The sequence below is a fragment of the Aythya ferina genome, assembly GCF_964211825.1.
Source record: "Aythya ferina genome assembly, chromosome: 16".
Classification (NCBI taxonomy): domain Eukaryota; kingdom Metazoa; phylum Chordata; class Aves; order Anseriformes; family Anatidae; genus Aythya; species Aythya ferina.
The window spans coordinates 3694381-3706035 of record NC_140315.1 but is presented as its reverse complement, the minus strand read 5'-3'; the positions used below and the strand labels follow the sequence as shown (position 1 = coordinate 3706035).

The following is an 11655-nucleotide window of genomic DNA, read 5'->3' as shown; positions in this document are numbered from 1 at the left end:
TTGAGGGGAAACCACAGAGGGCCAAGGGGAGATGCCTTGGGGTCGCACCCACTGGGTGCGCCCAGAGGTTGTCCCAGCTCCAACGCTGTAGGGCGGTGGGTGGGTGCCTAATTAACGCCCAATTAACCTTGGGTAGAGCGAGGCGAGAGGGCTGACAGACACAAGGGGACCCCTGAGGCAGACAGCGACGCCCGGCGGCATCCTTATGGGCATTATGCCGGTGTCGCGGGCTCGCTGTGAGGGCAGCGGCCTCCGAGGCGGCGCTGAGGGGAGGTGGCGGGCGGCGCCTTCCCGCCCTTCGCCAACGGCCGGGGCCGGGGCGGGCCGCGGCTGCGCGTGGCGGCCGTGGCGGAGCCATGGCGCTGTGTGGGGCCGTCATGGGCGGCCGGGGCGCTCCCCTCCTGGGGCTGCTGCTGCTGGGGAAGCCGGCTTTCTCCACAACGCGCGTCGCTTGCGGGAAGAACAGGCGGCTGAAGCAAAAAAGAGCCATTTCGGAAAGGAAACTGGTAAGTGCTGAGGTAAACGGTGTGCCCTGGGTGGCATCAGCTGCCCGGCTGGCTGCGCTTTGTGTACGAGGTGTGCGGAGAGCTCCTCCCTCGTGGTCTTTGATTTAAATAGAATTTGTTATGTCCGAGTGAGCGATTCGTCGCTTTCAGTTGGCAGCGTTAGTTTCCCGTCTTGCCGTATGGTGGTGCCAAACGCTTCTCTAAGAGGATTTTTAAGAAATCTCAGGGCATGACGCGACTTGAGTTGTGCGAGAGTTCTGTACTTTTGCAGTTGTTTACCTTTATATAACAACGCTTTTTTATCCCACGTATACTCATTGGGCTATTTAATTAGCAAAACCCTCCTTTGCTGACAGGAAAGCTGAAGCAGAACAGTTGGTTTGCCAGAAGTCAGGTACCGAGTTCCTGTCAGAAACAGGGCCAGAACCTGAAATCCTTTTCACTCTGTATCTTCTTTACCCCCTAAGCAACTGGTTATGAGATATGTTAAAATTAATTCCACTTACTCTGTTTGCAAATAAGATTATTCTTTTACTTTATAACAGTTTTCTTAATTGCTCAAAGATTGAAGTTTGCATTACTTTCGTCACCTGGTATAGAAGGCAGTGAATCGCTGTGAGAACATCTCTCCCCCACGGGCACGATGTCCTCTTTGTAAATTTTAGTTCAATTTAAAAAGACTTTTTTCCATTTTAATTTTCACTTGTAGGAACACAATTACTGGGTGATTCTAGTTTGTGGTGTGGTAGTTCTCTTAAGCCGCCTGTGTTAGCAGTATGTAACTGTATTAAAAAGATATTTTCCCTGTTATTAGCTCTCCTAATGTGAGTTCTGCACTTCTTGTATCTGAGCTGCTTTATTAGGTTATATCAGCATAACTTCTGGCATGTACTTTCAATATTTTAAGGGGGTTCTTAAAAATACTTTAAAAATCTAATTTTCTTCAGTGTTATGCTTAGTAGACTATATTTAAGTGATTTGTGAATGACAGCAGAGTTATTTTTCACCTGTTCAGTGCAACTCGTCATGACAGAAAACAGCAGGTCTGCATATTATTACATTCTGTAGAACAGTTAGCTTGCTGGAAGATGACTCTGATGAACTGCACTTACAAGGCACAAACCTCATCCTCTTTGCAGACACGCTATTTTGTGGATCATCGGAGAGTGCGTGTGGTTGGAGGACAAGGAGGAGATGGCGGTCATACCTTTTATAGTGAACCTCGAAAAATATTTGGAGGTCCTGATGGTGGAAATGGGGGTGATGGAGGTCACGTTGTTTTGAAAGGTAAAAGTGAAGTAAAATCTGTTTTGTCTCCTACTGTCTTATCTTTTAACATCTTACTCCCCTACCTAAAAAAAAAAAAAAAAAAAAAAAAAAAAAAAAGAAAAGGGGGGGGGGAAGGTAATTTCTCTCTAAGCTGCCTTTGTTTTTTATGCTTTGTCCTGAGCCATGGTAAAAAGGACATAAATGACAGCAACAGCCTTAGAAGAGTCTCTAGAAAGCATTTTAAAAAACATGGTATTTTGCAGAAGTTTTAGTGGCTGGTACCTGCATGTAATGGTAACCCAACAAACTTTACTCTTAAGTTAGATAAAGCTGCTTCTGCTATTGCCCTCCTGCAAAATCTGCTAATCTGTCAAATGCATTTCTCAGAGTATTTAGTGATGGTTCTGTCCATTTTGGAATGGCCACTTAATGAAATGCATTGTTAACAAACCTAGGAAGATAAGTAAAGGCAGTTAAACTTAATCACAACTTAAATTAATATCAGTATTCCTTGATATGCTACATTGGCACAGTGAGTCAGATATTCAGAAAGGAAAAAACAGCTAAGAGGTTGTTCTACTTTGCCTGTTGTACTAAAACAATACATTTAAGATCCATGTGTTTTGCTTTACAGCTGACCAGCAAATGAAATCGCTTTCTTCAGTCCTCCCTTTCTATCAGGGTGTTCATGGAGGGAGAGGAGGAAGCAAAAACTGTTACGGAGCCAATGGTGCAAGCGTGTATGTTAGGGTAAGTTCTGGCTGCTATGTTAGCTTTATATTGACATTGTTGATTTTCATGGTGGATGAAAGAAAATTCTCATGTACATTTTTACAAGGAGCTTTGTATGTATATAACATTCGGCAAATCTGAAATCAGCTGGTTCTGCTGAAGGCTTTGTACGCGTTACACTGAATTGCATCTCCCTTCACTTTAAGGTCCCTGTAGGTACAACGGTTAAGGAGGACGGGGTAGTTGTGGCTGACCTCACGCAACATGGTGAAGAGTACGTTGCAGCTTACGGAGGAGCTGGAGGGAAGGGGAATCGCTTTTTTCTTTCCAATGAAAACAGAGCTCCGATGTTATTCACTCCAGGAGAGCCAGGTCAGGAAAGGGTGCTCCATTTGGAACTGAAGACAACAGCTCATGCAGGACTGGTGAGTGTAGTAGTGGTTCTTCAACTTCCTTAGCGTTGTACAGTGACATTTGACTGACTGAAGAAATAATGTTTGGTAACATTTTTGTTAGCCTTCTGGTGTTCTTGTTTAGAGATACGGCTTGATGCTTTCTTGCTGTTGTTTGGTAGAAGGGTGTCCAAAGCGATTTGCAGAGCTGTCACTGTCTTGCTATGTAATGTCATCCTACTTCTGCTAAAATCAACAGTATATATAGAAAAGCAGTGCTCAAGATTCACCAGTGATTAACAGATTCACTGATGATGTACGGCAGGCTTTTTCTGGAAAATCTGCAGATGGACTGTGGAAAACTCTTCTAAATTAGCTTTTGTTTTCTGTTTTTTTTTTTTTTTTTTTAATAAAATATAAAGTTATAATTATCTTATAGTTAATACTCATATTTATCTTTTTTCACATATTAAACGTTTGAATTTTAATTCCTGGTTTAGCATCCTCTGAAACAAAAATACCATTTAGACATGAGTGCCAAGTCAATTTAGGGCTTAACCTGATTTTGTATTTAAGTATGGTAACATTTTGACCCTGTTTGGTAAAACTGTTACAATCACGCATTTCTGCCAAGTGTTATTGCTGTTGTTCGGGCAAAATAACTGTCTAGTCTAGCATAATTTCACAAATTTATTTAGAGTAAGAGTGTTGGTGGATCAAAACATCTAATTCTATGTCCAGCTGGACACTCGGTGCCAAAAATGTGAGAAGTGGACCAAATTTTGAAATGTGATAACATTCCGTACCGTATTTCCTCTGACAAGTGTTCAGTGTGTTTGGCATCAGTAGATGGGAGAATCTAGGATTTGATCTACTTTCATCTACGGATTATTGGCCATCTGTCTATCTGTGGTATGTCAACTCTAGGATATCCCAGAATAACTTCCTTTGTAGGATAGGTTTGTTTAAATTCTTGTCTTCTTCTTGGAAGGCCAAGCTCTTGGATATCAAGACTGAGAGCTGTAAGATTGCAGACTTGTAAGCATTCTGGTTAGTTACAGGCCTAGCTACATTACTGAATTGGTTAGGGTCAAAACCAACTTTTGGATCACACAATTAGCAAATAGGTAAAACGTGAACTGCAAGACAAAGACATATTTTTTTTTCAGGGTAAAACATTTTATGGTATACCTTTTTGAGTCAGAACAAAATAAAAAATACTTAAGCATTGTGTGCACAAAAAAAAAATTAAGGTGATCCTTCTGTATTTTGACCTTTTTAATATTTATGGGAATAAATAAGAGGAGTTAGGAAAAATAAAAAAGGAAACTGAGTTGCTTTTCAGAACTGAGCATGCAAAATTAATGTTATATTCTTGCTAGAAGGATCTTCCCACATCTAGCAGAAGCTTACAGTTTTTGCTGTTTTTTTTTTTTGTTTTGTTTGTTTTTTCCTTTGTATTAACCTAGAACTGTGGCTTTAATAAATGCTTGTATTCCAGGTGGGCTTTCCCAATGCTGGGAAATCATCTCTGTTGCGAGCCTTGTCCAACGCGAAGCCAGCAGTGGCTGCCTACCCATTCACAACCCTCAACCCCCACGTTGGCATTGTCCACTATGAAGACTACGAACAAGTGGCAGGTAAAAATTACAGGACACTGTCTGTACCTTGATAGCAGTCAGTGTCAGGTGGCTTTATCTTTGAAATGCTGTAGGAGGAAGTTTAGCAATTCTATTCAAGTCCAATAAAAATAGCAAGAATTCAAGCTTAATGTAGCTGAAAACAATTGAAAGCCCATTTCTCATTCACTTCTACGTGCCCCTAATATCAAACCACCAATCTGAATCCTGTCTTCACTGGAATAATCTAAATCTGGGGGTTGTAAAACATGGTAGCTAGACTTAACATGAGGTATGCTCTGGTATTGATTCATTGAGATGTCATTCTGAAAGTACTTGCGCTGGACAGTGAAAGACTTTGTTGTTGCTGAATGTGTTCAATTCACTGTGAAATTTCTCTCACTGTAGTTGCTGACATTCCTGGCCTCATAAGGGGTGCTCATCAAAACAGGGGCCTCGGGGTGGCCTTCCTAAGGCACATCGAACGATGCCGCTTTCTCTTGTATGTGGTGGATCTCTCTGTGCCTCGGCCGTGGATTCAGCTGCAAGACTTAAAATATGAACTGGAACAATACAAAAAGGGATTGTCGGAGAGGCCGTGTGTTGTCATTGGGAATAAAATTGACCTTGCTCAGTCCAGGATTAATCTCCCACTCCTTAAAGAGCAGATAGATGACCGGGTCATTGCGCTGTCTGCGTTGACAGGAGACAACCTAGAGGAACTGTTGTTGCATTTGAGAGAACTGTATGACATTTATGTGAAGACAGAACAATCACAAGGGCAAAGGCCAGTCAAGTGGTAGGACACAGAACTACTATGAACTGTACTGGAAGGAAAAAGAGTCATAATTTGGTTAGATAACATCTGTGTGTAGTGTTTTTGTTTTTTTTTTTTTCTCCTGGTTGTATTTTGTTTGTTTTTAATGCATTGGACACAGCTCGTGGATATGTTTTGGAGTGCTTCATTGGAAAGTTTGTTTTTTCACCTCTGAGGTGTCTCAAATGTTTTCCAACAAAGTTTGAAAGTTTTAATCGTGCTGGAAGTTCATTTGGAAACTGGGATTTTGTTTGGCATTAGGTGGTTAATTGTGGAAATAAAAGAATATCTGGTGGAAATTACTGAAATTCACAAGCTGCAGGGTATGTTGGCTGGCTGGCTGAATTGGAGTGAAGTCTTAATTTGTGTTTGTCAAAGATTCTAAAATAAAAATAAGGTGGTTCTTCATGTCTATTTCTGTACCACAACTACTTTCAGTTGTCTCAAACTCTTCCATTTTTTCCCCCTCAGAGGAGGAGGTACAGGTGCTTAGCATCTTGGAGGAGGAATGTGGTGAAACAGCTGCAATTAATGATTGACATTATTTCCTCATTAGCATAAATAACTATCTTTAAATGCTGGCAGCAGGTAAATAGCTGTATAAACTAGCCACAGAACACTCATCTGAGACTCAGTTCTGAGCTCTCTAGTTTCCTTGAGGAATCTTCAGTAACGATCTGAGGAGTCTTAGGCTTAGATACTCCAAATAAAAGAACAATACAGCACTTTCATGATTTGGTGTCAGCTCTTTTTTTGTTTGTTTGACTGTCATACTTTCTACTGTATCACCACTAGTGGGAATTACTGTGTTTAAAGAAAATAAAGCTGTAGCGCTCCTTTAACTTCTGTCTATATGTACTACAGAAGAAGTGATAATTCTGTTTCTGTCACTTTGCATGTTTTGTTTGATTTCATCTCATGTCTTATTAATGCTCGTTAAAATGCTGGCTTTCTTGGATGATGTCTTCTCTCCTCCCCCCCCATAACTCTTTCCCTATGACTGGAAGGGAGCAATCTTGTTCAATTTCAATATTAAAACTCAATTCATCCTCCTGCTGTTGGGATTAGATACGTGATTATGACTGAGTTAGAACTGTGTGTGTGTAAGAAAGCAGGTGCGTGCCCCTTCTTGTTAAGAGCAGCAGGTTTTTATTCTGAACAAGGTTAACTCAAATAGATTCTTAAATTAAAGAAAATTGTCAGAATAAGTAATTATGTTTCTTAAATTCCTTTTCTGCATACTTGTATCTGATCAGATGTGAAAAACAATCGATTCATTATAAGCAGTGATATCTTTATAAATATGATCAGGGAAAAAATGAAAACAGAAGCATTAAATCCCAGAGCTGCTCTCGTGTTTTGCTTCCTACTTGCTTCATCCCAAGGATTTCCCAGACTGAATTAGGTGGAAGTGAATATTCACTTCTGTCTTTCTGACTGGTTTTGTGCAGCACTTCTAGGCCTCACTGGTTTTCTCTTCTGTTCGTGTATGCTTTTCAGCCACATTTATTAAAACCTGAAGGTTGCCTGAACACAAAAGCTGGGGTAGCTGCTTTGCAGGCTGTTCAGTACTTAGAGGTGCTCAGCGCTCTGACTGCACTGTAGTGTTTTGCCGTGTTTGGGAATGACAGAGACCGTTTTAAAAGCCCCTGTACTCAAAGGAGCTTTCACACTGCCTTCCTAGCACTCATGCAGCCTTAGCGCTGAGAGTGGAGAGTGTTTTGTGTAGCGATGTGCAAACAGCGCAGCGGGATGCTAGACAGCTTAACAGAATGTCCTATTGATCGTGTAATTGGTTTCTTTGTTCTTAACGTGTTCAGCCACCTGTTCTGAGATGACAGATCGAGTTCTTAACCGCAGGCTTAGAAGTTTCAAAGAGGTTTTACAGGAGCATGTATCCCTTCATCTCTTGATGGAAAGTGCCAAATAGCTCCAGCTTTGTTGCTGGAACAACTGTTCATAGGAGCTCGAACTTTCTGTAGCCCATATAGATCTTTATCAAAGTGAGCTCATGGTAGAGGTCCCCAAGTTAATGCCAACCAAAAGGTGTGACTGCGCGCTGCTCAGCCCAGCGCTCAGTTAATAGCTTAGCTCACCTTTCTCCATAGTGCTCTTTCTGCATTAGCGTGAAGATCTCCTGTAAATAATTCTTAGGTGGTACAGAACCAAGGAGTAACCGCTGTTTCTGCTGAAAATAAGGCATTTACAAAGGAAACTCATCCCACTTGAAGGAGAAGAGGAAAAAAAAATATTCAGATTAATTGGTGAATGGTTTCAGAGAAGAATGATGCACTGCAGGCTTTCTTCCCCCTTTTGGAGGGGGAGCATGTTCTTTTTGTTTTAGGTTTTGGAGTGGTTTCAGTGACTTTCTTCTAGGTGACTTTCCCTAAGTAGCTATTGCTTTCCTTTACTGAAACCTTTGATGTTGTCTGTGCTTTTCAAGTTGACGAGAGGAAAGAGATGGGGGATTTTTTTTCTCATTCTGACAATAGGCCTTACTTTAGTGCAAATTGAAGCTCAGTCTATTTAATATTTCATAGAGAAGCTTGAACCATAATTGAGTTTAGCACTTTGCAGTTCTAGTACTCCTCATCTTTTTTGATACGATTTTTAGTAAATGATGACAGGAGTATTTTAGACGTAATTGTTTTTTCTATATTTATTTGTAATCTCCCCCTTTGTAGATTCATGGAAAGTGTAGGTAGCATCAATTGAACAGAAGAAGAAATATTGATGTAAAAACACAAAAAACGATCACACTTTTTAAACATATGCTTATTGAGGACTTGCTGCAGTCCATTATGTAAAATGTATTGGATCAGTGTGTTTAAGCATGGCCTAGTTTGCAGTCTGTTTACTTATATTGTTCTGTTAAGCCCTTTTTCATGTAGCATCATATTTTTAAGGTGAAGCAGGACATCTTTGCAGTGAAGTGAACTGCCAGCAGTAAAACGGAGTCTCACTGGAACTGCACTTAGCATTTCTGCTCAGGGTCTCAGTGAGATGCAGGAATGATACCAGATACAGTCTGATAATATGTATGCTTAGAGGTGTGGTACTGAAGCAACAGCGGTAGGTTTCCATTTGCTTGAACGCAGGGATTGCGGACCTTTCACTTACAGAAAGGTTATCAAAGACTGAAATATAAAGTGGCACCAAAACAGCCCTCAGAATGAAGAGAAGAGAGAGAAGGGCAGTAACCAGTGATACAAGCAAATGAAATTCCTAGCAGCTAGAAGCACCTGTAGAGATAATTTGTTGATGTTTTTTTTCTGAGGTGCATCCAGATGCTCCATGTTAAATCTGTGTAAGCCTGCTCCTTGTGTTTTGCCCTGCTCTTGGCCATTCCATGGGTTGTAGGGCTGGGACCTAGTGGTATCCTAAGCTGTGGTCAGCCTGCCCACCCTCCTGTGTCACGGTTGTTTGGAGTGGAGAAATCTGAAATGGGAGAGAAGCAAACCAGGCAGTCCCTGAAACGTCGTGGGAGGGATGTGGGAGTGAGATATGAAAAGCCCCCACAGCACCTGAAATTCTGAAAAGACCTATGGTTGATGAAAGGCAAATGGAAAATGGTGCTGCTCTCCTGGGCTGAAGAGCTTAGCTGTTACTACCGGTGAAGCTGGGTTACTAACGCTTCTCTTGATTTATTGTAACAAACAATTTATGAGGTTTGGGGGCAGGGAGAAGGCTACCAGGGGTATCGAATCTCATTTGGTCTCAGGATTTCATTTTCTGTTGCAAGGAAAAGGTTTTGAACTTACTTTTTTCATTACTGTGTGTGTGTTAGGTGATTTTTCTTCATATTTATATAAAAAATATTTGCTTATTTTTAAGCAAATTTGTGATAAGTGAATACCTTCTCTGACTCAGGCATGTTTAAAGGCTTGTAACTTGTTCATTTGCTTTTGTTTTTTTTATAAACAAACTGACTCAAATTACACTTTTCCAGGAATGGCTATGAAACAGATACAAGTGGTAGTAGAACAGGACTTGGTCATGGTTTGTACAAACATTTACGAACAACTGGTTGCAGAACACCAGTCAAACTCCTTGGCTGTCTTGTCTTCAACATCATGTTGCTAAATGAGCTCCTTGGTATGCTGACACCTGTAATGTGAAGCTGATGTTGGGGCCAGGGGCTTGGTGCATTGCAGGTGTGCATCTCAAATGCGTCGTTAATTGAATGGCAGGTGGAACGTAAATAAGGGGCGGAAAGGTCTGGAATGCTGTTGAGTTGCATGAACTGTGAACTCTGCAACGGAAATTAAAAGACAATGAATAAATGTTTTGGTTTAATCACTGTAAGGAAATTATCGCTGTGTAAAAATGGACTTTTACCAGCAGCAAGATAACTTTTACATGCAGAGCTCTTATTTCAGGGGGGCACTCTATAGTCTGTAATCTGCAGATTTTTGTCTTGCATAAAGGCTGTGAGAGGGAAGGCTTTAGAGGAGAGGTAATCTCCTCTATTGGACCTATTGCATAGCGTGCACAGGGAGAGTTGGTAAGCTTTGAGCTTAGCATCTCTTCAGTGGGTCTGCAGCCCTGTCATGTCCCTGGAAGTCATATTTTGTTTTTAAATGGATGGGGATGTGGGCTACTTCTGTTAATGATGAAATTCATCACCACTGTTAAATTGGCTTTGGTATAAATTAAAACTTCACCCCAATACTGCTGTGTGCCTGGCCTTTAAAAACCAGCGTTGTTTTCTTCTCTCTTCCATGCTGCAGTTGCCAACACTGTTCCCCATTAACAAGTTTCCCCATCTTGTTAAACAGGGATTAATTGTGCCCGCACTACAAAGGTCTGGAAAGACTGCAGTTATTAATATTTGGAGGGCAGGTTATGTATGTGTGCCAATAACGATAAGGGATGATTTGGTAACTCTTGATAACAGAACAAAGCTACCTTCGGGCTGCACTCCTGATTTTTCTCTGTGCAGTTCTGAGATTTATTATGTGGTATGTGCCCATTTTTCTGAGGTATAAAGCATAGCTGGTAGGACAAAGGCAGGGAGATTTTTATCGAGCTCGTTTTAATATTGAAATTGTGTTTGTCCTTCATTTTCCCACAGAGAGTAATTTTTCATCTCCTATTTCCTTATTGAAATAGAATTGTCCAAGGAGACCTTAACAGCATCTGATGCCTTATCCACCAGGTTTGCTGGGTTTATTCCATTTTTTCGTTTGTTTTTTCCCTCTGCCCCTGTTTATCCGAAGTAACACTTGGACTCCTTGAAGTGTGCATTCCTTGTGAGGCGATATTCTTCCTGTCACCAAGATGGAATTATTCCTGTGTTACATGTGGATTTCCCTGGAGCAAAGACAAAAGGCTGGCCATGCTACTAAACCATATAATTACGGTTTAATAACTAGCTCATCTCTGCATGCTCAATTTCAGTAAGAGGTAATGGTATGACTGGTTACTTTGTTACAATTCATTTTATTCTGGTAACATTCCATTAATTTTAATTGGAGTCACTCTGGCATAATGCATTGGTGACCCAGGTCCAGGTTATTGCTTGCTTTTGTGGGTTTTTTGTTTGTTTTTCCTTCAAAATGCAGCACTGCAGTGTGCTCAAATGCCGTCATTTTGTCATGGTTATTGGGTAGAATAAGACACACAAAACATGAAGAGTCTTGTGCTTATTCACATAGGCTGAAAATGCTTTATGCAGATTAAATCACCTTTCAGAAATGCACTTAGATCCAGACATATTAACACTGATTGAAAAGCACGGCTGAAAAACTACCTGCAGAACAAATTATCTCCTGTTATTCAAATCCTTAGTGGGTGCCTTTTTATTTCGGTAACCAGAGAAATGCACAGCCAATAAATGCATAGGGAAGAGTCAGCATTTTAGAAAACATAAAGGGCTTGGATTGGTTTTGCTGTGGAAAAGCTTGGTCATAATTTTAAAGATTTTTCATTTGAATCTTGACATTTGGTTCCTCAGCGCTTAGTTCCCATTGAAATTGGAACATCACTGTTTTCCAAAGACATGTGAATCCCCACCCAGTACATCCTTTGTACACACGCTAATCAACCATTGATAGAAGTTAGCTATTCATTGTCTAAATCTAGATAAATTAATCTTCCACTAAAAGTGGAAAATGCTTATGAAGAAAAATATTTGCATGAGGCAATGTAATTGCTAAAACACTGGTTGTCAAGAAGACATCTGTGATATTACAGATGAAGTATCCATATTTTGATTATCTTATTCATGAAATCATATTGTTTTGTGGCTATTCATTTCCTGCTGTTTTCCTCTGTTACAAATCAGGAAGATGAGTTTGGGCAGCTAGTTTGCTTTGTCC

The 11655-nt window shown here is 40.7% G+C and overlaps 1 protein-coding gene across 1 annotated transcript; it reads left to right on the top strand.

Moving 5' to 3' along the window:
• Nucleotides 1-121: 121 nt before the first annotated feature.
• On the top strand, nt 122-6387 carry MTG2 (mitochondrial ribosome associated GTPase 2). Its single transcript, XM_084538260.1, has 6 exons — nt 122-506; nt 1646-1793; nt 2410-2525; nt 2714-2932; nt 4401-4539; nt 4927-6387. The coding sequence occupies exons 1-6, from the start codon at nt 357-359 to the stop codon at nt 5319-5321; spliced, it is 1167 nt and encodes a 388-aa protein (XP_084394386.1). The 5' UTR covers nt 122-356; the 3' UTR covers nt 5322-6387.
• The last annotated feature ends 5268 nt before the right edge of the window (nt 6388-11655 follow it).

Excerpts from the sequence above, each read along its gene's own strand:
- MTG2 (XM_084538260.1), top strand. The coding sequence starts at position 357 with ATGGCGCTGTGTGGGGCCGTCATGGGCGGCCGGGGCGCTCCCCTCCTG. Across the intron at positions 1,794-2,409 it reads AGGTCACGTTGTTTTGAAAG|CTGACCAGCAAATGAAATCG; the intron begins GTAAAAGTGAAG and ends TTTGCTTTACAG. Across the intron at positions 4,540-4,926 it reads AGACTACGAACAAGTGGCAG|TTGCTGACATTCCTGGCCTC; the intron begins GTAAAAATTACA and ends CTCTCACTGTAG.